The 26,103-nt window shown below is 33.1% G+C and overlaps 1 protein-coding gene across 3 annotated transcripts in view; it reads left to right on the top strand.

Annotated features, from left to right (window-relative positions):
* The window catches only part of LOC130893358 (hemicentin-2-like), a 482,155-nt gene that overhangs the window by 423,405 nt on the left and 32,647 nt on the right, over positions 1–26,103 (top strand). For all 3 annotated transcript variants that reach the window (XM_057799386.1, XM_057799387.1, XM_057799388.1), the window contains one exon: positions 21,033–21,185. In XM_057799386.1, coding sequence (XP_057655369.1) covers positions 21,033–21,185 — 153 coding nt within the window. The remainder of the gene's footprint in view (positions 1–21,032; positions 21,186–26,103) is intronic.

Below are 26,103 nucleotides of genomic sequence, written 5' to 3' on the forward strand. Positions count from 1 at the left end.
ACTGAGCAAGACACTTAATTTAGGATAAAATTGTTCCTTGACCGTGATAATGATCAAATCATAATGATAGGAATACCTTCCTGGTTTTCTTAATAATATTATACAGCATGTTCCAAGACTTGATACAAAAAATGCGGAATGAGTATTTAAAAATAATGCTGTGATATGAAAAAGTTTTCTCATGAGACCCCTGAGTTATAGGCTTTTAAATATGCGTAATTAAAACTTATATTTAAATCTATTTTCTAAAGTATACATTCGAACATTATGAATTTTTAATGGATGATTCTACACTACTATATGAAGGCCAGGGGCGGCTCATGGTAAACAATTCGTAACCTATACAATCTAAAGGTAGCAAAAATTATTTTTCAACCGATTCCATCAAATAATCACATAGTAAAAAGTGTACAACTTTTGCGTACACGTGTTTGTTGTATTTTGTTAGTAATTGAAATGAGTGAAATTCAAAACGACAATAATAAAATTTGAAATTCATGTAAAAAATCTCGTTTCCTTTTTAGTATAATTCCGAAGCTACATGAAAAAATCGTGAATACAATGTTCAAGCTGACCACTTGAATGTTTTACGTGTTTCGATTACCAAACGTTCCCTTTTATTTCCAGATTCTTGTTGGGTACCTAAATTATAATTCAAATGGAAACGTTAGCGGGATTAGAAAAAAAAAACACTTACTAATCGGTTTCTAACTCTCCTGTTCGTTACTAAACATTACAAAGTTTATCAGCTACAAAGACAATTTTGTTTTATTTAGTGACCGCTTCAAGCCACTGTGTTAAACGAATTCCAACTTTGAATCAATTAATGCCGGAAGGACAGAAAGGCGGAGTTGTGTTGGAAACCAAACCAGAGATAAATGAAACCTGAACCACTTTCCGGTTTATCTGAAACACTGCCAACTAAGTTGACCAACGACCCTTTGACATACATTTCTATTTGTGTTGTACATTCCGATGGATTTTTCGTAACTTTTATGAATACCTTGTAAATTCACTTACTACTTTTAGTGCCTTTATTCTTGGGGTAATTGTGCATAATTTTTAGACAACAAAAGGAATAAGCATTTATATCTCGGAACTATTTACAACTGCCATTAAAAGTGACACTTCCATTGATAGCCAACAGTGTTAAAAGTTATTGTTTTCGTAAAACACGTTAAAAATGTTTTTATTCTACATTTTCTTATGATGGAATCATTGAAAATTTGCTCCACAAAGTTAATGAGCTCCATATTTTTTTATTTTTATTGTAACAAACAGATTTCCTACAACATTTTCCAATTTACACCAAACCAAGAAATTTATGGATGCAATGTCGTACCGCTGAGCTGATTTTTTACGTTGGACTTGAAGTTACTCTTCTTGCAGACTCTTCAATATCCACAGGAACAACCAAATCAATTATTCCACTATCAAAAAACATATTAAATAGTAACAAAGGCAAAAATGCAATTTAAATGATTTAAATGTCTTTTCTATTTCTAAACAAGAATTTGTTAGTGATTATTTAAATATTAGAATGCATTTTAGAATTTAATGTCATTCCACATTCGCCCATTTTATTTCGTGAATTTGTTCAATTCGACACGCTCATTTGACAAACTTTTTCACTCACAAAATAAAACATCATTTTAAACACTCGACTTCAGAAACAACTTTTGTGTAAAGTGTCTTTTTTGTTGGGAATATAGAAAAAAGTGAGTAGATGACGTGAAATTTCTCATACGGCCCCTCGTTTCTGAGTTATAGCCCTTCAAAGTTGCGAAATCAAAACTTATATTTATATATATTTACTAAATTATACATTCAAACATTATGGATTTTTGATAAATGATTACGTATCTTGTGATGTGTTTGACGGATTAAAAAATTCTACACTACTATACGAAAGCCAGGGACGACTCATGCCCAATGGTTAACAATCCGTAACTTTGTTTTAGAACGTCGTACATGTCAAGGAAACAGTCTTTGCCTTCTTTGAAGCCGGTTCTCCCTTTTCAGTCCATTGTTTTGATTGTTTTTTATGTCGAGTGTGAAGTGATGAACCCACGTTGCATTCATGGTTATTGAACGGTCCAAAAATTCGGCTCTATTTTTGTGAAACATTCCAAAACACTCTATGGAGACAGTTCTTATTTAATTGTGAGCAAACGCGGCACCCATCTTGCGTTCAGCTTTCCCATATTCAAATTTTTAATTAATATGTGATGTGCGCACTTTTTGAAATGCCTACTTAGTCTGCTAGCTCGTTCACTTACAGTCGACGATCATCCAGTACCGTTTTGTGGATTTTCTTCAACATTTCCGGAGTCGTCACCTCATTTGGTAAAACACTGCGATGCTGGTATTCGCAGATCGTACGGCCTCATTTAAACTCTGCTACCCAAAAACGAAGGAGTAATCTTACCCAGAGTACAATCTAGTTCAGCTTTTATATTGGTTGGGCTAAGACCTTTCAAATAAAAGTATTGTATCACATAACGATGACCAATTTTTTTCATGTTTACAAATTTACTGAAAACGTTCACTATTCAAGGCTGGCGTCCCCAAACTTGCAACATATACTGTATAGATTGTGTACTTTTCAATACAGTGATATTTTTCAACAAACTACCGCCGTCTCTGGGTCAGCCAGGTACTTCTTGGACCATTCTGGTATGTGCTGTGCATACTGACCCATGGAGAAAAAATAATTTTCCACCCAATCAAGAAAGATACCATATATAAATATTTGTTTCTTATTCTATATTTTATTTATTATTTCCAGGCAACTACCTCAAATAAATACAAAATTTCTATCGTATTTTCAATGCCTATCCTCTAGCGGTAAATCTATAAGTTTATGAATAATTTTTCTCGGGGCAGCGCTGTCATGGAGCTTTTCCTCGAAAATGTACTATGAATGTCCAAAAAATGTGAATTTAAATCCACAATACAATATTTGAAAGAAAAATCGTTCAATGTCTTACGATTCTAGAATTTGAAAATAAAAAAAATCCATAAATTTCAACGAGAGGTCTCCGGAGAAGCAGTTAAAATTCTAAAAGCAGCGACTCCAAGCGGAAAATAAATTCGAGTCGGCAATAAACATAACAGTAAACTTGATTAAAGGTGGGTGGCTTTTATCACATTTCAAGATTAAGATAAATTTATGCTTCTATTTGCACACGATTCGCATATGCTTAGTTTAATAGGACGTGTCATTAAAACTCAAGTTTAAAGAAAAACCAGCATTCACTTAGATTTGAGAAGAAATAATGTTGTAGCTTCATTAGAAAAAATATCATATAGAATACAAACTTTGTTCAAAATTTATGATGAGTGAATTTTTATAGCACCTATTTCAAGGATGTCACGTACCCCCAAGACAAAAATAAAAGTTTTTAGGCTACAGTTAAGTTATCCGAAACAACCCTATTCACAGCGGCGCATCATCATCAATTACTTATTTATTATTATGAACTCTAACCTCTTCAAGTTATCTTGCTATAAATTTTGAATATGTTTAGTCTGTCTGTAAGTTTTATAGATTCCACTTCAGTTTATTATTAATGTGACAATAATGAACCATAAATATATTTATCTAATTTGCTAAATAAATTGTTTTTGAAAAAGCAAGTTGGTGAATTGAGTTATTTAATTCTACTATAACCGCTGTATTGAGAATTAAATATGATTATTGAACGCATTGACATTAAGTTTAAGAAGAAGACGTCCTTCAGACAAACCTGTTTATTCGGGGAGCTGGCTACATAAAACAGCATCGATAAGATACACGGCGTTTGAGCTTGGAAACGGGGAACCCGTAATTAGTACATCACCAAACGGAATTTCTGATATTCTGTAAAGGTCGGATATGAAAATGCCCGTCGGTTTTCCCGGGCGAAAAAATGGACTGGAAAACACATATGATACACGAGTGAAAAGTTTCTTGGGGCACCATTAGCCGATAAAAATTACTGAAGGACTTTTCGCAAAGATACAACTGTTTCCAGACATTTAAAAAAAATGTTAATCGGTTAGTTTCAATGAAGCCAACAAAAATAATTTTCATTTGAGCCGAAAGCGAAAAGTTCATTTCACAAGTAAGTTGATTTTCCTCATTTTTTTCGGAGGTTTTCGGACCTGTGAAAATTCTGGCGTTATTACACCACTCTTAGTTAAGATCCTACATGAGGTTTTTCTGATGAAGTTTCCGGCACTTTTGGTCACTTCTGGCGAGGGTTTCCCGACCTACAAAACTTCTGGCACTATTACACCACTACTAGTTGAGAGTCCGGCCTCACGTTCCACAAGGTTTCACTCGTGTACCATATCAGGTTTTTCGGACGAATTTTCTGGCACTTCCGGGCACTTCTGGCGAGACTTTTCCAACCTCCAAAACTTCTGGCGTTATTACAGCGTTCTTATTTGAGGTTCGGACCCCACGATCCAAGAGTTTTTGCTCGTGTACCATACGAGGTTTTCCAGCCCCATTTTTCGCTCGAGAAAACCGGCTGGCATTTTCATATCCGACCTGTACAGAGTGCCAGAAATGCCGTTTGGTGATGTACTAATTACGGGTCCCCCGTTCCCAAGCTCTGGGACTAGTTGGATCAAACAGATAATTAATTATTCGAGAATTGATAGAAGAACTTAAACTTTTGTACGGATCCGTGCGAAGCATTGGACATTTGCAAATACACGAATGAATGCCTAATATGTCTCGAAACTTTTGACTTACCAACAAAAAAAAATGGTGTTTCAATTCGCTTCATCCAGATCTGGATTTTATTGCCAAAATGGTTACTGGAAGATTGGTATGACCTCCGGTGCATTCCACCATACAAACCTATTTTTGTGAAAATATCCTTAAGAATGAGCCGTCGTTAACTGAGCAGCGATCATCTACCGACCGGTGACTTCCGTTCGTCCAAAGGAAATCGCCTTGGTGATGACTGGTCAATAAAACTCCTTTACTCGTTTTGCAATCACGAGCGCATCCAAAAGGGATGAAAATCAAAGAAAGACTTGATAAAAAGTATCCTTTTATGTATCTTTTATAAATCGTTTTTTATTTCGATCACGAACTGCTTCATTTCGCAGTTTGTGAATTGGTAGTTTGGGACTGATCAAGACAAATATTTCAAACAATAATATCATCAATATCTTTCGTATTCCTCCTCTAATTTGTCTAGAGCTCTTATTCAATCACTATATTTAGGTTATCGTAAAAAAATATGAATTATTTGGGAGAAAATTTCTAGTTTGTCATAAAAAATACGTCCAGATGTGGAACTCATCATATTATTAAGAATTGTGCCCAAAATAACTAACGTTACAAAGTACAATTATCGATTTTATTGTTATATATTGATACTAAATACAATCTGGGTATAAAATCGAAAAAATCACATCTGAAAGCTTTAAGGCAACTAAAATCAGATAAATGTATCCATAAAATCGAGTATATAAAACTGAAACTTGAAGAGTAGATTTAGAATTCTTCCTAGACTCGATGAGTTTTGAAGACTACATAAGAGAAGGAGAAGATAAAAACAGTCACACAGTGGAGTAAAGAGAAACATCGAAAACCGTTTATTACAAAGAGCAAACTGCACAAAATCTAATCTTCTAAACGGCGCCCGAGAGGCTACGTAGGAAGAGATCTACCGAAAAAGAATCATCAAGGTGCAACGAAAAGCTGTTCTTACAGTATGAAGTACATATAGCTCTGTACCAGAACCAGTAGTATTGCAGAAACCATCTCGTTAGATCTGCTAGAACTTCAACGCAGAATACGTAACACGGAAAAATCCAATGAAATCATTGACGAAGCCGAAATAGCAAACGTAAAAAGAGTCGTAACCATGGACCAGTGGTAGCAAAGATATGATATATATCAAATGCGCGATATGGATACTTCCATCTGTTTAAACAAGGAAAAGTTGCCTCTATTGCCGACAAGCTATGGACAACCACTACACCATTCTTTATATGTACCTAATTAAAAAGATCGACAAATCCACTCTCGAGTATATAATAGGGATTATGATCACGAAAAAATATAACTGGGAGGCCGTAGAAAACGTAGATTACAATTACTGTACATCGTGAAGCAACAGCTAAATAGGTCATAGGACGCAAATCAAAAACAGCTCGTTGGAAGGTGCGGATGCGGATTACGCCTCTCCTATTTTTAGGAGTAGGTACATACCTGCTCTATAGCTCTATTTTTTATTATAATAATGTACAGAAATACAAATCGTTTTTTGTTTTATGCTTTATTGGCCATAAAAAGCCTTCCAATCCGTTTTACTGAGCAGAATTAGCACCGTGTATATTTTCTAAATCAAGATAAAGCAGATAAAATCGATTTCTAGATAGAATAGTATAGGAAAATAGAACTTTTTTTCGGTTATAGACCCAATACAAACCTTTATATGATTTATTAAGGTATAAACTTATTTACAAAACCGATTTTGAAAAATTGACAATTGAATATTTGGAAAACGGTCAGTTTTACGAAAAAAATGTATTGAATCTTTTTCAAAGAACTAGAAACATTCATCAAAATGAGCCTTTATAAGACTTTGTTATACACTGAATAAGGGAGTTATGACGAAAATAAGATAGGATCCTTTCATTATATGGAAAAAAATCATTTCAACAGTTGATATTCTCAACCTAATTGAAATAAAATGTTATAAATTTGCAAATCACTTTAATTAAATACAAATAATAGGATTAAGATGTTTGAATGGTTAAGAAAGCTGGATTCTAGAAAAAATTTTGGTTACAACGGAGAAAGCATTGATTTTTTTAAATTAAAAACAACATGAAAAAAATATCAAAGATACGTTAAAGCTACTAGAGAACAAAGAGTTGGACTTTTTCTGATGAAAATTTTGTTTTTTATTTTTTTCTTAACTTATATAACCTTTCCAAGTTCATAGTGTACTATAGGTACCATTTTGGAGCCCTTTGAACGTTTCCTATTTGAAATTGAAGGGGTTCAATGTATTCCAGACCTTTTAAGCCTAATAGATAATAAATTTTCTTACAAAATGGTTTTTTTGCAATAAGGGATCATTTATAAGGATAAAAAAATTTGTGATGAAGAAACATTTGAGTTGAATACAATAAAAAAAAACACTTTTAATAAACATTAACTAAGATGAAGTACTAAATTTGTTTTAAAAATTTTCTTTTTGTTGTATTCAACGCAAATGTTTCTTCATCACAAAATAAAGCGTACGCCAATATGTGCAAATTATTGAAAGAGGTGAAAACTACCCCTTATTGTCAAAATTCAATAAAATACAAGTTAAAGCATGTAGAAAGTAAAAAAACATTCTTAGGATTAAAATAAAGATCGCATGATGTTTGAAAATACTGTTTATGTTATTCAACCCTGTATTAATGTATATCAATCCTTCAAAACCAAACCCCTTATATGATAAAATTGAAAAAAAAAACAATCAAAGTAAGATAAAGTACTATAATTGTTTTTTTTTCATTTATACAGGATTTGTATAAAGAGTGTTCAAAGTTTATCTTCATAAATATCAAATTTCTTAATTTTTTCAAATAGAACCACTCGGTTTTTTCTATTTTAATACATTCAGGGGTAAAAAATAAGGGAAATTTACGTATACTTTTCTATACCTTAACCTTACCGTTGTCCAGATATTAAATGTTTTCTGTAAGTTTTTGTCACATTATGTCACATTAATTAAAAGCAAATATGTACATAATCTTCGTTATTAAATTGAGAACGAGCCATTTTAACGATTTTCGAAAGTATCAAAAATTGACTAATGACAATTAAATAAGTGTCATTTATTACAAAGCTTACTAAAATTATATATAAAAAATTAAAACTTGTTTAAAAATAAAATAATTTAAAACCTCAAATATCTCCGAAACGACTAGACTAGACGACTAGAATTTGAATAGGCTAAATAAATAGAATTTGATTTTATTTTTTGTACAAACTTTTAAAATTAAAGGAAAATACATGTTTATTTCTTGGTGCTTATATCAACAGGTCAAAATAAAATTTAGACTACACCTGAATCTCTAAAAATTTACAGAAAACATTTAATATCTGGATAACGGTAAGGTTTAGATATAGTATATATGAATTTGCCTTATTTTTTATCCCCGAATGCATTAAAATAGAAAAACCCGGGTGGTTCTATTCAAAAAAATAAATAAATTTGATATTTATAAAGTTAAACTTTGAAAACTTTTTATGCACACCCCGTATAAAATGAAAAATTTTTCAAAATAAATTGAGATATGTCTGACCTTGCTAAAAGCAACCGAACAAAACCATTTCCATATCTTTAAGGGTATCCTCGTAAAAAATAATTTATAAGGGTCTGCATGGGTCAATTTTTGTACAAAAAAATTAATAACTCGAAAAAAATGTATTAATATACAGGTTGTTCTAGTTAAAATAACAAAGTTACAGTCGATTTCCGGTAGAAGCGGAAGTCGGTCATCTTTGAAAATATTTTAGTTGAAAAGATCATATCCGAAAACCCAAACGTAGAAATTTTGCCATATACAGATAGTTTTAACTCGTCGTGGGACACCCTGTATAGTGTATATTTTTGTTGGTAAGACCTTTTATCATTACAAAAGTGTATCGCAAATAAAAGTTTATTACACGAAAATATGGGTCAACTCCATTTATGCATGTTTGTCAACGAAAACCGCTTTATAGCCCACGGGATAAAACATTAATCAAAAGCAATCTACCATGCTGTGGTAGTTACTTACTGCGGCATTGTAAATTATCAGGTATTTTTATCCTGGTTTTTGTTAATACCAACAATATTTAAGAGCGACGTATCCGCCAGGATATAATTCAAAACATGATAAATGAGAATTAAAAAATTACTAAACGAAATCCTCAAATTACCAAACTCAATTGTATCACAAGAGCTTTGAAAATCATCGATTGGCTTTGATCACTGCGTTGTAACCATATTCTCTTTTTTATCAAAAATTTCTGCTCTGTTAAAAAAACGTTGTTGATGTTATTCAATAGCTTTTGAACTTCGTTTCTGGTGAAAATTTATCACTTTTGTTAAAAACGGTTTCCAAACTTGTACTACGAATAAATAGAATTTTTTTAATATAATTACAAATGCAACTAAAAAAACTATTAGCACAGTGGTGGACCATAAAAGTAACGCTATTTAAAGTTCAGAAAGTAGATAAAGAGAAGCGAAAGCAACATTAAATATTTAGATTATTCTGTAATAATATTAAGTTTTGAATTAATTTATTCTACAAAATAAAGTTCCATTCTAATAATTACCAAAACAAGAACAAATACATTTCGAAATAAATGTCATATATGTAACTTTGTAGAGAAACGATTTATGATTACAATTTGTGAAGTAGCAGAGACTTGACAAAAACTGACAAAGGACGAGGCTCCTAAGTGATATTGATGCTCTCTCTTCATCGTTTCGTGTATTCTGTGACACTGCACAGCTTCCGACCAATTTATTATGATTTAATCAATAAAAGCGAGACTATATTGTGTTTCCTCAGGGCACTAAATAAATGAGATTCCGAATAACTGTTAGAGGTAAATAAGCAACTCGTGAGAGCTTTCTCCATTTGTTTTTAATGCACCAGTATAGAATATGTCGCTTATTGAATTTCAACATAGTTATGCCCCGAGTTTATTGTCAAAACATAAATAATAATATTTCCAGTAAACAAGCCCGCAAATTATCGCGGAATTCGGGAAAAGATTATATCGATTTGATTTAAATTGGCAAGTGATTGTGCATTTTTTGCATTGTAACATATTGGGCCCTTAAAGAAGAAAAAGAAGCATGCTTACGAATTAGGCAAACGGATTCAAAGATGAATAAGAAAGGAAAAATCAGAATTTTTAAGCTCTTAAAGAAGTCCCTGCAGTGATCCCTGCTGTTTAGTCCGAGTAAATATCTGACAGCTCTATTTTGTAGTTTGAATATTCGCTTTAAATTGAGTCACACCACACGTACCCCAGAAGGAAAGGGTATATCGAAGATGCGACTCGATAAAGGCGTAATAAACTGTTGAGGAGGTAAGATAAGTTCAGTTCTTTGGAATGGAAGGTAGGCAATGTCGTTTATAAACAGAAGAAACAAAATACGGCCTAGTACTGAGCCTTGGGGATCTCCACATTCTATTGGCTTGCAAGAAGACATCGTTGTTTCAACCCTCACAAGCTGACTTCTGTTGGTAAGGTGCAGCATTAACCATGCGAGAAGTGTTAATTAAAATTGTAAGGTAAAATATTTTCAATGTAAGTCCATCAGTTCCGGATGAGTATTTACTTTTGATGTCATTAATTGTACTGCGAATCTCTGCTAAAGCTACGGGCATAAAGAAGAAACTGTTATAGGAACGGACGACGTTTCTTTAGAAACATTACGAGAATTTCCTTAAGTGAGATAAAGATCGCATGAAGATATACGTAAACCTTTAGTGGACCAAGGTTCATTTTTATGAATCTAGAAATTCCGAAATCCACATCACCAGAAAGCCTGTTCCAGTCAGTTGTTTGACAACGGTGCTTGAAGTTTTGAAAATTTTTCTCCGATAAGATACGGCATAATTTACGAGAAGCATTTTTAGTATTGGATTCTACCGAAAATTTTGTTAATACTGCTTCATGATCGGAGAAATCCGAATTAAAGACAGTACAGTCGGTGGATTCTGGATCATACGATGACACGACATAGTCTATAGTACTAGAACTGGTTTTAGTTAATCCGGTTGGTGCTGACCATACCAAAAGAATCGAAACTTGACTGAAGATATTGTTGACCAGCACACACACTGGAATAATCAATATTGAGGTCGCCACATAGAATTAATTTACTTTTTAGAGGTAAGGACTCCATTAAGGTCTATGTGGACAATGCTACGAATAGGGATGAAATTGTGAAGAGATTAAAGACAACAAGGAACGATAAAAGACGCGAATTACAATATACAGTATCTCTCTTGGAATAAAAATGAAAATGCTGAAACGCTACGTCTTTTCTGTCCCGAAAACATTCGAAATATAGCTTTCTGGACGAATACTCAATATTCCCTGGATCGCTTATTTATCAAATGAAGAAATTAAGACAAGAAAATGTTAAGTTGAGATGTATATGCCCAATGACCCATAGCTCCGCCGGCAACGCGTAAAGGGATTACCTTTATAACCAATTTTATCCTTTATAAGGATTGGAACAGTATGTGAATTAGAAATATTAATAATATCGTTTATCCTTTGAGATGCAAGTTAGATTAAGTTTAAGCCGTTGGTGATATTCATACTGAACACACTGTTTCCACTACCACTACACTAAAAAAAATAGAGAATTGTTAGATGCATTTAAAAGCATTGAAATTGTGAGAATAGTTTGAATAAAGACAAAAAGCCTATTCTTTACAGACCACTATACAGTTTAATAGTTAAAGGATAAATTTAAAGATTCCCGCCAAAGAGGTTTTCCCTGTGGAATTATTTTTTGCGGGAGAAGGTTTATTGGTAGTAAAATTTGGTATAATACAGATAAGTGAAGTTAATAGATTTCAATTTACCTTCAGCCTTTGAAGACGATAACTTGGTTATCGAAACGCGCGTCAGGCAGTGTAATTGTGAGTGTTGGTGTAGTGGTAATGTAAACAGTGTGTACTGGAAGTTAGGTTAGCTTGTATCTTTCAATCTTTAGTGAGAATTTTCCACTTTTTGGATGTGATTCAATACAAATTGATCCTATCATGTACGATGAAAATATTCTCATTTGTTTGACGATAACGATCCAATTCAAAAAGTTTACTATAAAATCGCAACGTCGGCAAAGTAGTTAAAAGGACGGAGACGGATGCATTTAGTCAAGTACTCAACTCAGCGCTCGTTTCAGTTGTGGTTACGTTGTTACATTTGAATTCTGAACAGACAACTTAGTTTCTAAAGGTAATGGACAATTCCAGCTCGTGGTAATATTACTTCAATGTTGAGGAGCGCTGTAATTCGTTCGTAAATTATAGACAACTGCCAGTCTCGGTGCCAAAGATGTAGTGTTTTACCAGGGACGTCTTAATAAACTTTAGTCTATAATTTATATACGGAAGTTTGTTAAATATAGAACAGGAAGCATTTCACGTGGAGCTAACAGTAAAAAAAGTTTTGAAACTTTTTCATTACTGAGTAAATTCTACTGTCGTAGGACCAGACCATTTTATTTTAACTTGTGAAAAGAGGAACAAGTATCAAACTACCAAAAAGGGAGAATTTGTCTAATTAGGAAACTGGTGACCCATAACGTTATTGAGATCATGGATTTACTTATTCTGGGAAAACTAAGAAAACGACTAAATGACAAAGAACACACAAACCCAGCTGGATTCACCATATTACGGCAGTGGGAAAGATACTGAACTTCGAAAAAGCATTTGACTAGATAAACAGAGAAGTAATTTGCAGAATCTTGAAAGCGCAATGACTATCAGATAAGTACACCAGAATAGTACTTTTATAACAAATTGCACAGCCAGGATACATCACGAAGGACAATTATCCCAGCAAATCAAAATAAAAAAGAGAGTGAGGAAGGGATGTACCTGTCACCAACTTTGTTTAACGTCGTATTAAATTATATGATGAGGAAAACAAATCAACTGGAACCTATTGGAAAAACTGGACGAATTTTAATTCGCAGATGATATATAATTATTAACAACAAATAGGAATCACATGCAAAAGAAAACTAACAGGATAACTGAACACAATTTGGTCTTAACGTAAACAGCAAAAAAGACATTACGACACAGCAAAAACAATACCGAAAGCGCCATATACAGTGTGTCTACTGAGGTTGGAACCATAAGAAAAACTTTTTTATCAGTGGTTTTATGAAAAAAAGTTATTCTTGATAAAAAGTTCTGCATGGTCCAAAAGCTAATATATATGCAAATATCAGATATCAATTTTTCAAAGTGGTAAGGTTTGTCAAAAAATGTTTTACAATTCAGAAAATTGTTATAAAGTAAAGTTGTTTTGAATTGAAAGTAATATTCAAATATTCAGAGTGAGTTGATGTTTATAACATTACAATAAAAATGGGAAATTTACCAAATAGTGAAAAAAATAGAACTTGTGTTAATTGTTAGAGATAATTACAAAACACATAGTGAGGCCACAAATATTTTTAATAATAAACATCCGTATAGAAACATTGGGCATGCAACAGTTACGAAAATTTTAAATAAATTTAAGGCTTGTGGAAGTATAAAAAATAAATTAAAGAATAAACGCCGAAAACGGGTTGCGATTGAAGACACTGAATTTGAAGTGATGCTTTCTGTCGTAGAAGACCCAAAAATGCCATTAAAAAAAGGGCCTCTGCAATCCAAACTACTTTAGTAAGTAAGAATACAGTGGCAAATATTTTGAAAGGTAATAAATATCATGCATACAAACCAAAAATTGTACACACCTTACTATCAAGGGATTAGGATATTCGTTTTGAATTCTGCGCTCTGATTCAAGGAAAATTGGATGATTGGATTCACAAGAACTATAATATTTTCCGATGAGGCAACATTTTCTTCAAACGGAACCGTCTCATCACAAAATTGTCGCTGGTGGTCTGACAATAATCCAAACTTTGTAATTAAATCTTAGACATTCCTTAAATGCCACACAAAACTTACAATTATTAGAAAATCAAGTAAGTGATTTTTTACACGACCTTCCATTACAAGAATGTATGATAATTTGGTTCCAGCAAGACGGTGTTTCCATCCATAGTACGTTAAACGTTAGAGTACTACTTACTTGAAAATATGTTTAATTGGAAGGTGATTCACAGGTATTCAAATATTTTTTGGAAACCTAGGTCTGCTGATTTGACTCCCCTTGATTTTTTATGGGGTTATTTAAAACAGCAGGTTTATTAGCGATGGCCGTTTGATGATTTAGACCATTTGAAGAGGATTATTTTTGAAGAATTCCAAAAAATTACTCGAAATATGATATGGAAAGTGATACAAGAGTTTGACAAGAGAAAAATTAAATGTTTACAAAGAGAAAGTGGATTTGTCGAAGCTGTAGGACATCGAATTAAAATTTAATTATGTTTGTTTTTGTTTAATAAATATTATTTGTATGGATTTTTCAATTTCTACGAGTACAATAAATAATTATTATGCATTCATTACGTATGTATATTGCAAGGTTGTTCAAAAACAGTAATAAATAGAAAGGTTATCATATTTTTAACAAGTGAGAGAGATAAATTGTATCCAGCCATAATAATTATACGAGATGATTAGTAAATAATCACAAAACCTGAATTTCCATAATAAATGGCTGTAATTGCATATTTGAATATAACTCTTAATTCAAAACAGCTTTACTTCATAACATTTTTATGAATTGTGAAAAATATAAACAAAATTCAAATTTTTTGACAAACCTCGTATACTGCTTAAAAAAATTGATACCTGATGGTTGCATTTTAACTTTTGGACCATGCAGAACTTTTTATCAAGAATAACTTTTTTTCATAAAACCACTAATAAAAAAGTTTTCCATATGGTTCCAACTAAAGTAGACACACTGTATATAAGAAATGTAGTGAGTCGAAAGATTTTGCTATTTAGGCAGCATAAATTGTACACAAAGAGGTATTAAAAATTATATCGAAAGAAGAATGGGCCTGGCACAAAAAGACGGTTCAAGACCAATGTAAAATTTGTTCTGCTCTGGCCGAAACTTGAACATATGACAGAAAGAAGTTTCAGAAAATTTAAACAGGTGTCTACCAGTTGCCTGTAAAATTTTTCGGCCAAACAGGATAAGTAATTAACACCTTTGGAACATAGCTCAAGAAGATAAAATAGACGTAACGGCTACGAACAAAAATTGACATTAATAGATCACACACTACAGAAACTAGCTACAAACATAACCAGATAAACATTTAATAGTAACACAACAGGCAAAAGAAGAAGAGGGTGACGTGTACGCACATGTACGAAATATCAGAAAATAACTACAACAGATAAACTTGGAAAGAAGCTACTACTTTCCGAAAATATTAAAAAGCGAAAGAAAATGAAGAACCATAGTTAACAAAATTTGATTAAACCCACGACGCATGAGGATAGCGAAAACATCGTTTAACCACATCTTCTGGAACACTGAGAGGAGCCGTTTGCTTTACTATATGACGATGATGATAAAACGTGCCCTATGATACAGAAATATTATATGAATTATCAGAATATTATAATTGTCTTGAATATGGTCAAGTTTTTCACATTGATACTAAAATAATGCGTCCTTGCTGGATATTTTAGCACCTTGCTTCTATATGTACATACTACCAGAATGTTGAACTTGTGGTGGCAGTAGGAAACATCGATTCTTTTACTGCAGACGCAATCTTATAAAGAGTAGCTACTGATAATGATGTGCTCCAATTGTTGCCCACACAATTTTGTTATTTGATGACTTTAAAATCTTCTAAAGTGAATGTTATGTTTCATGTTCTGGACTTGAATCCTTCCAGCAGATAAATTCATTAATAGCTTCTGTAATTCCTTAGATATCTCGTAGCTACACACCTATATAGGTGAAAAACCAGCAATCTACTTTAAAAGGCTATAATAAACAATACCTGATCTTGAGTCAATGATACTTGCCGTTTTCCATCTGGTTAACTTCAACAATATTTATTGAAAAGTCTAGATGTATATAATGTATGTGTATATATATATAAAGACAAAATACAAGAAGTTAAATGAAAATTATGGTTAATTTGCGAAGTTTATTAATAACGTGAAGAGACTGTAGAGAGTATTCTATATATAATAAAAATGACAACAAGATCCACTTCAAAGTAATTACCTTCCGCACTAATACACCGGCTTCAGCAATTTTTCCAGGCATTTTAACAAGTCTTTAACTGTAACTTCGACAGCACCCTCGTCACAGTTGTTTCTTTGTCCTCAATCGAATTTAAATTCGTTCCTTTAACGACGTTTCCAATTTTTGGGAAGAAAAAGAAGTCGTAGGGTAACATAGGGTTATTGTAGTAACGTCGAATTTCTTTGGAAGCTAAAAACTGTATAGTAGCAGGATGCGTTGTCGAGATGCAGTACCCATTTGTTCGGAATATCTAAGCGAAATCTATTAACCCTTTCGATATCTATTAGGTATTTCCCGATAAAATCTTTAATTCACATTTTCTAAAAGGTGAAAAAAACTCCTGATGGACCACCACGCCTATCTAAGAGGTACATGATCATCGCTTTCACTTTCTACTTACTCATAGTTCATATGTGTGAGCGGCCGTTGATGCCGTAGAGCTCATAGGCCTTCAGATAGGCCCACCGTGCTCCACTTGATCAGGCGCTTTGGCTTAAACCCTTTGATGTCGTTAGGCAGGTTGAGGGGTTTGTCCAGGTGCAGTTTCGGCCTCCTCCTCCATGCACCAGCGGCACTCCGGATCATCCGTGATGCCCATAGTATGAAGGTGGCGTCTTAGATGGCAATGTCCGGTTAGAAGTCTGGTCAATAGTCTGATTTCGCGCCTATTTAGTTGGAGTAGTTGTTTGGTGAGAGACGAACGGGGTCCATCTTAAGAGCCTTCGCTTGTCTCATGCCAGGGGTCTCCATCCATCTCTGCCGAGCTCTCCTTGCGAGAAGGCCACCAGATGTTGAAGGACTTTCTTAGACACCAGCACTAGCCTAGAGCTTACCTTTACAGCCGTTATAGCTTGTATGGCAACTATCTGTGCAGATCGAAATAACTGCGTTCCTGTGGTATCGATTGTGTATTGCACGTCCACATTCTAGAACTGTCTGTGTACCAGGTAGCTCCATTATTCAATATAGCGGGCTTGGAATCACCATTCCACTGCTCAGGATCAGTGACTTGTTCCTCCAAACCCTTATTATCAACGGACGAAGGCGTCATTTGGTCGCTGCCCATCGAAATGATTGGGCATTAACCTGTGGCCTGCGCCCAGATTTTTGCAGTGCCAATCGATTCAGCCCATAGTTCTTTGTGGATATTTAGACGTTGGACTCTGTCCAGTCGTGCTTTTGTTCGCTTTCTTCGTGAAGGGCCACCATATATGAGAATAGGTTTGACCATTGAGGTATAAATTTAGCGGAGGGACTTAAGTGAAAGACCCCATGTACAACCAAAGGCCGTTTTGAATGCTCAGAGAACGCAGGTGGCCTTTTTTATTTTATTGTCCAGTTTTCTCTGGGTTAATCCTCATCTCTTCAAACTGGCACAACAGTCTTGCCAGTTTATTTACTCTTACGAGCTCTTTTGGTTGATTTGAACCATGAATGATTTTGACGGTGACACTTCGCACTGAAAAATCCAACTTTCATCATCCATAAAAATGCGATCTAGTAGATTAGAATCCAAATAGTTTTATGCGATTCGATTTTTTTTTTAAATAACTAACATTGAGTTCAAATCTGACGGCTTAGCGGTTGATATTTAGTTTTGTCTGCTATGTGAGACCGTTATGATTCATGGAGACGAAGCAATCATGTTGAAATAAGCGTTTGTTTTCTTTATATACCTAATTAAATTTATATTCAAAATAATTTAAATGTATTCCTTCATAATAAGTTATGTTCCTCATATTCGTATTTATAATTATTTATCCAAACAAAAGAAAATAAAATACAGTTAATTAATGGGCCATTTCCTTTGTGATTTTTTTTTTGTGAAATCTCTACGGAGGCATGTAAATACGGGTCTTTTCAGTTACGGAGAATTCGGGGAGATTGATATATGAGATCTAGGAGTGAACAGATTGATACCCTTGAAACTGATTCAAAAAAGGGATATAAAAAGCCGGTTTATAAGATCACGGTTTGATCTATACTATCATTAATTCCTAAATGTTCCGACTGAACAAATTTCTTTCCTTTTGCAATAGAATCGATAATTTCACAATACTATATGTTAATCTTAATGAATGTGTCATTAAAAAAGATTAAAAGATAAAATAACAAACATAAAATAGTTAATGAGAATTGTGAAAAATATCAACAAGGAAGATTACGTCTCCTGGAATTGAAAGCAAAAGTGGTAATTTCGATTTTGTTGGAAATAATACGATTTCTTCGTAAAGTGACACGATTGACAAGTGAACACTTTTGTTAGAATACCAGGGGCATTGCTAAATATCTAAATCTAAAAAACTGTTGTTTTTTAGATCATCAGCTACTCTACTGGTAAATGGTTAAGATGATATAACACAATAATAACTATACGCGTGTTGGAAGAGTTCCAACATTACCGAAGGCTATGTAGCTTCAAGCTCTTGCGTTGTAAGGTTTTCTATGCAATTAATACCGCCTACCAACTTTCTAATTTGTTGCTGAGAGAAAAAACCCCTTCTTTAACTTGCCATTACTAGGAAAAGACTTGTCTCTTCACCCTCTTTATTGATAGCTTCCATGTTTAATGTGGAGCGAAGACAAAAGGTCATTTTTTAGGTCCACAAGAGACACAACTAACATCTTCATCATTTCCCAAAAGAATATCTTATGGCAGATTGGATAGATGTGAGTATTTTGCACTAGTACGAAAAGCAAATGGTCTTTGTGGTGACATTATCTGCAGAATATCATTTCGTACTACTTCAAGCATTAGTTTATAATGAGAAATGTTAATTATATCGTATAATTCATCAGAAAGTTATCCCAAAATGTACAAACATTCCTAATATTTGATTTGACGTAGGGGCTGGAATCTTCCAATCCCTCTATAGCTTCGATTATTGTATCTGTAGCGATAAACCGTCTACTAGATCACCAGATTCAAATTCTTCATACTTTTTTTCGGGATTATTGATAGAAAACTTTTTATTTGAACCTGTGACCACTAAAACTGGTCTGAACACCAAGAAAATCAATCTATCGAAGGTACAGCTGGCATATGTGTAACCAGGACCAAGAGAACATACCCATTAGCTCTAGAAGTGATTCTTAATTTTCCTCCTCTCCATATATCATTGAAAAAAAGCATACTACAGAGTGTTCATACATTAATTCGTTATTGATGTTTTATAATTCAGTTTTGGATCTTTGTTATGAATAACTAAGTAGTTAAAGTCAATTTCATAGACTTAGTATTAGTGTACTATTAGAAAAGAAAGGAAGAGCATCAGTTTACCACTCCACTATTCCTCTCTACTCAATTTTAATTGGTATTTATAGATAGAGTTGATACTAAAGATCCAATTAAAAGCTTCCATACCGCGCTTCATCTATCTTTAGTATTAACTTGATAGTCAATTTTGAGACATCTTTCACAACACATTATCTGTGCTAGACCACCGATACCAACAAATATATAATCAACGATACATAGGTAAAAAATTTTTAAACGATTACCATAAAATAATTAACCTTATCATGATTAGTTTGCGTATGTGTTGTATGTGAGATCAAAGATGAGTTCTCGTACTGTACACGATCACATATCAATGCAAATGTCTATATGTCAAAGATAAATATTGTCGGAGACAGCTGTCCTATTTAGAGACCCTCTATCTCCATAGAGATTGGCGATAAACAAACTGACTCCAATATTACGATAGTTATTAGATTCAGTATGAATTCATTGCGTATTTGATTATAAAATTTTTTCTAGTAATTATAAGATTTTAAAAAAATTTGTTTTATTCTTTGAATACCAGAGATGGACCTCCAAGAAGTACTTAATGTCTCTATAGTGATATATCCAGAAAAGAAACAAATACTGAAGATAGAATAGAACCTTGTCAATTAGTATTTTATTCTAATTATAGAACTAACTTTTATAATATGGATAATAATCAAAAACAAATTGACACGGAAGGAACTTTACGGCAGTCAAGTTGTCAATATGAAGAATCATCAACAGAAATTCGATTGTGCGATGAGCAAGACAAGAAACATCCACTTCATTCGCCTTATTTGACTATGAGTGATTTCTGATTCATAAATAAAAAGATGTGAGAAAAGATATAATAACAAGGAAAAATGATATCATGAACAAGTGAAGATAATATTTTAAAAATCTTTTGGAGGGAAAGGATAGAAACGAGATAGGAAACAAAGAAATTGAAAACAAGCAGGAGGAGCACTAACCTAAACAAAAAAATGAAATATGTACAAAAAATATCCAGCAGACAATACGGAAACCAAAACAGTCTGATTTGGTTATGTGTGATTTCTGGTTCACTTATAAACATGGAAAATACGAGGGAAGATATAATAACAAACGAAGAAGGTATCGTGGAAAGGTAGAAACAATATTTTAGGAAGGTTTTTGAAGGAAAAGATACAAACTAGGTGAAAAACAGACTAAAAGACAAGCAACAGTAGCAGAGACCCTTGCCGTGGCTATTTAACCTTAAAAAACTTTTGCTTAGTAATTATTTGAAAGCATTCCAAAATATGACTGGCTACAAGCTTTTAAGTGATGGAAACTTCGGTTATCGATTACTTGGAACATAAATAAAATCTTAATTCTGAAAAGACTCGTAGTTTTCTTGTATCTCAAAAATATATCGTCTATATTGTATTGAAATGATGGGCTAGAGGATTTCCTAAGAAAACGTACAACAAATATTATTATGGCGTTAGAAATGTTGTGATATTGAATTTTCTATGAAATTTCAAAGAAGAAGAAATGTTACAATATTGAAAGCAAAAGCTCGGTTTCACATCTCTCTGAATATTATCTCAACGAGAGCGAAAATATTCAATAACATTAAATTTGATATTGCTGTGAACAAGTTAAAAAGAAGTTTGTTTCCGTGAAATTTCAAAGCTATTTATCTTTTTACCCCGAATGAAAAAAAAATATTTTTGTTCGGCGGATATAGATTTTCATTAGACGGCTTTAAGCGATCAAAACTTTTCAAAATAATCCCGAAAGTAATTTTTCGATTCGTCGATGTTCACCTTCTTCGACACTCTATTGTTTCAGGTCGACGCAGAGCCCATAGCAACGACGTTCCGTTGGAGTTTCAACAGCACCCCAGGGGTTTTCAGGGAGTTGACGGACTTTAAGACCGAGACCGGAGGTACCAGTGTACTGACGTACGTGCCAAGGGTAGCAGCAGACTACGGCACTTTACAGGTCAGTTGTTAGAAGAAACTAATTCAACTTAATCTATATACGAGGTGTGACATGTAATGAAAAGTATACGGAAAAAATTAATTATTATAAAAATTATAACTTACAATGTGATTGTCTTCAAAGTAACTTCCTGCCGCACTAAGACAACGACACTGATTTTTTCAGACGTTGTACCAATTTGTAAACACAAACGACAGAAAAAACCGATCAAAATTTTTTGTCCAATATACATGTTTCAACAAAAACTCCAAAAAATTTTATAATAATCAAGTAAAAAATATTTATGTCCCTTAGTCCTTTTTAGAAATGGTCTACTCATTTGTCCAATATACATTTTTGAACAAAAACTAAGAAATTCGATGAAAATTAAGTAGAAAATGTTTATGTTTGGCTCTTTCTTGAAACGAGCTACGTGTTTATCCAATATGCATTATTTATCGGAAACTACAAAAAAAACGATATAAATCGAGTAAAAAATGTTTATGCTCGTTGGTTCTTTTTTGAAACTATCAAAGTGTTTGTATATATATTTCTTATCAAAAACTACAAAAAACCGAGAGAAATCTAGTGAGAAATGTTTATGTCCATTGGTTTTTTTGAAATAGTCCACGTGTTGTTCCAATATACATTTTCAACGAAAAATATAGAAAATTAGATAGAAATCAAGTAAATAATATTTATGTTCCTTAGTCCTTTTTTGAAATGGTCTACGTGTTTGTCTAATATAACAAATTTAACAAAAACTGAAAAAATTTATAGAAATCAAGTAAAAAAAGTTTATGTTCGTTTGTTCTCGTTTGAAACGATCTACTTGTTTGTCCATTATATGTTTTTAATCAAAACTACAAAAAACTGAGAGAAATCAAGTAAATAAAGTTTATGTTCGTTAGTTCTTGTTTGAAACGATCTACTTGTTTGTCTATTATATATTTTTGATCAAAACTACAAAAAACTGAGAGAAATCAAGTAAATAAAGTTTATGTTCGTTAGTTCTTGTTTGAAACGATCTACTTGTTTGTCCATTATACATTTTTGATCAAAACTACAAAAAACTGAGAGAAATCGATTGAAGCATGTTTAAGTTCGTACGTTATGTTTTTAAACAGTTTGTCCATTTTACATTCTTGATCAAAAACAAGTATATAAGACAAATAAATACCTCGTTGAATCTCCGACAGCGTTACAGTTATTGCCTTTACGATGTTTTTGATTTGGGGAAAGAAGAAGTCGCAAGACAATAGATCCGTTCCGCCTTCGACCTTTCACCTCCTTCATTATCACAACAATCACTATATTGTTGCTTAAAACTACTTTTTATATCCCTTTCTTCGTTAAATAAGCAGAAGTAAAATCATAAAAACATGTTTAGGTGCGTTTTACCGCCTTATGCAAACTGCAACATTGAACAACTATCCAACAACGTGTCCTACATGTGTCACCTACACATTAGGAAAAAAACTCATTCCACAATCCGCACGAATCCTTCCGACTGCGCCAATTATGAATTATCTTTCAAAAATATCACTTTCAAATATAAAGTCACTTGGATATCCCTTAGTAAATGATCTTTCATAGTATTAAGGTTTTTCTGCTCACTCTTCACTACAACCTCATAAGTTTTAATATAGATGAAGTAGTGAATAATTATACTCATATTATAATTGATAAAATTTGAAGGCATAGTGTCCACAAACTCATGAAATTCTCTGCTTTATGATTCTTAAGAAAATTTTGACTGCTCGAGCCATAGAACACCAAGCATAAGATTCAGTCTCATTCATTGATGTGGCGAATGTGGATCTACAATAAATTAACTACTTCCAATTTTTCTTTCTTTTCTTTTAATCGTGGTCAGTCCCTTATGAGATCGTTCATGTCCTTTTCCAAAAAACCAGCGCTTATTCCATAGTATCATCTTTTGGAAGTTCAGGAAGACTGCTAAAGATATTTGTACCGAATACTCCTCAGGTTTTCTTTTATAATCTGGATCAGACAATCTATTAACTCTAATTATGCCTTTAATATTATCCAGATGAAAATAAATCATACATATGTTTGTTCATCTTCCTAATAAATTCCAAAAAAGTCAGTATGGGCTTGTTTCTGGTTTATTTCAAATTGTGGTTTTAACATATACAACAAAAATCATCGGTTTAATTTACAAAACTACTTCTACTTGTGGGATTCCATGATTCTGAATATTTTCAAGTAAGACTAAGGAATGTAATTTAACAGTGGTGGAAATATCAGTGTTTTAGAGCATGGACACTCAATGGCTGGCTGGCAGTACAACTACTCTGGATCTCTGGAGATAGGGAGCTCAAGGTTAATGAAATCGCCAACGATCAGGCCAAGCTTACTTACTCAAAACTCTCACACCTTAAGCTATTTCGAGTATGACAGCTCTATGGAATAAGCGGATTGTTTAATAAATTGGAGCTCTTATATTTTCTCTAAGTTGGAATTTATGCAACCCTCGGTGACATTCACTGCTTACACTACCACTACACCAACAGTAAACAGTTTACAATGGGTCTCTGAAGATGATAACTTGTTTATCGAAACGCGCGTCATACAGTGTAATTGTGAGTGTCGGTGTGGTGGTAGTTTAAACAGTGTGTTCAGTATTTATATTTGGTCTGTTTAACCAATAAAAAAGTGAAAAAATTTCGTTTAATTCGTGTCAATAGGTTGAGGAATAACAAAACAAAAAAGAACAATGAAGAACGTCAAAGTGAACAAACTGCTACCAATTTACTTACTTTTACAGTCTTATCGGATATAAGTTCGTCTTAATGCGAGAAAATATCCCTTATTAATTAGTTTAAATGTTCTTGAAGGGAATATAATTAAAGATACATTCTAATTATTTGTTAGCTCGAAAGAACCAATTAAGATGTTACACAACTCCAAATATATGGAGGGTGTCTCAATGTACTTTTCTTCTATTAAAATTAGTAGATGAGGTAGTTCAAAATTAATACCTGTCAATTTTAATAAAGTTTTTACTGCGAGAGAAAATAATATTTACTGTAAAAGGCAGATGGAATGTTGATAATTGCTGTGACAAAGCTTCAACATACTTCTATGATACTAATTGTGTTGTGACACAAGTGTTTGCTTATGTTTAGTAAATATGAAGTCTTCAAAACACTAAATAGGCATTTTTATGTATGGATTAGCCACTAATAGTGCCTTAAAAGCGTTATTCATATAGCCACTGCTCATCGTTAATCACGAAAAACTGCAAAATATTGAGTATACTGACTATTAGATACTTATTCAAGTTGTCTTAGAGCCTTAAAAACCGGGAAAACCGGGAAAAAGACGTGAATTTCGCAAAGCCGGAGAAACCGGTGATGTTACGGGAGTTTTCAATAATTTTGAGTGAACCAACTAGGCATAGCAAGTTGATAGCATCATCCAATCTATCCACCTATCTATTGTTACCTAACTTGAGGAATATTCTTATCCATTATTTCTTGTACTGAGTACTCTCCGAAATTCTGTTCAAGAGGCTAGAAAACAAACCTGTTTTCCAAAAACTTCAGTCGCTATATGCGCAGTTGTAAAAATTCATATATTCTCTACAAAACACGAATCAGAAGCCATCATGTGAAAGTTTTGAAATCGCGGAAAAGTCTTTGGATAATAAACTACTTTTGGTTAAACTAGCATTCTTTCACTCCTTATCCGAAGAACTAGAGCCATTGCTTAAACATTTTCAAAATGATTGGCTCCTAACTCCATTACTTTATGAAGTCCTGATTTCAAAAAATTGCAAGACATCGATTTGAGACATGCGGCAAAAGAGGCTTTGACAAAGTGCATTGGGGTCAAGAAGGACATGTAGATCTTTCGCAAGAATTGTAGAAACAGTTTGATGTTTCCAAACTTTTGGAAAAATGCCGCATTAGAATTCAAATAAAATAAAAGCCATAAGTTTTGTTAATCCCAATAGGACTGACAACAATCCAGAACAATCCGTGCAACTGATGTCTGAAACATTTGACATTTTATTGAATGCAAAAACGTGGTGCAAGTTATTTTTATAATTTCTCACGGCAATGAGACAACAGAGAAGGTATAATCTGTCAAAAAGGAAATTTTGGTTGAAATTTTGAAAGAAGAATCACTTATAGACCAAATATTACTGTAGGACTCTCTACAAATAAATTGGTGGACTTAAAAAATATAGATATGAAATTGAAGAAAGAAAACTAGAAAAACAGAGAGAAATATTAGAAACAAAAAAGATAAAAATCATTGACGACTTTAAAAAACAGCTTACAGCAGTGGAGCAAAAATTAGTTACATTGTAAAAACTATTTTTTAAAATAAATATTCATCAACATAAAAGAGTAGTAAATTCACGAAAGTTCAACGGGGAAAATGTGAAAACCAACCTGGAAAAACCGGTAAAAAGCGGGTAATTTGATTTTCCTCAAAGTACTACCTTTGAATAGCAATGCACTTTTCATAACGTTGAATATATTTTTGGAAGGCTTTCTTAATGTCATTGAATGTCATTGAATCACTTTCAACATATTGATTTTCAAATCACACCACATCGCCACAATAAGCAAATGTAACACCAACTACCAGAGACATTTAATTAAAAGAATCGAGAGAGGAAAATCCATTGGAGAAATACACTCGGTATCAATAAATAAGAAATGGCCGCCTCGACATCAATCTATGTTTGTGAATATTCCTGATTCCGTATCGGTTCAGTCGAAGCACGTCTGTGGTGAATGTGTGTTAAAACTTAAAAATTGGAATTTGCAAAACAGCTTGGAAAAGTTATGGGTTCAAGACGAAAGTTGAATCGGTTCTTTGTCGATAAGTTTTCGAGGTCAAAGGATCAAAACGGCAATTTTCTAGAGTGATAGAATGAAGCGAAAAACATGTGGACAGC

This window comes from Diorhabda carinulata, chromosome 4, assembly GCF_026250575.1.
Source record: "Diorhabda carinulata isolate Delta chromosome 4, icDioCari1.1, whole genome shotgun sequence".
In the NCBI taxonomy this organism is placed as follows: domain Eukaryota; kingdom Metazoa; phylum Arthropoda; class Insecta; order Coleoptera; family Chrysomelidae; genus Diorhabda; species Diorhabda carinulata.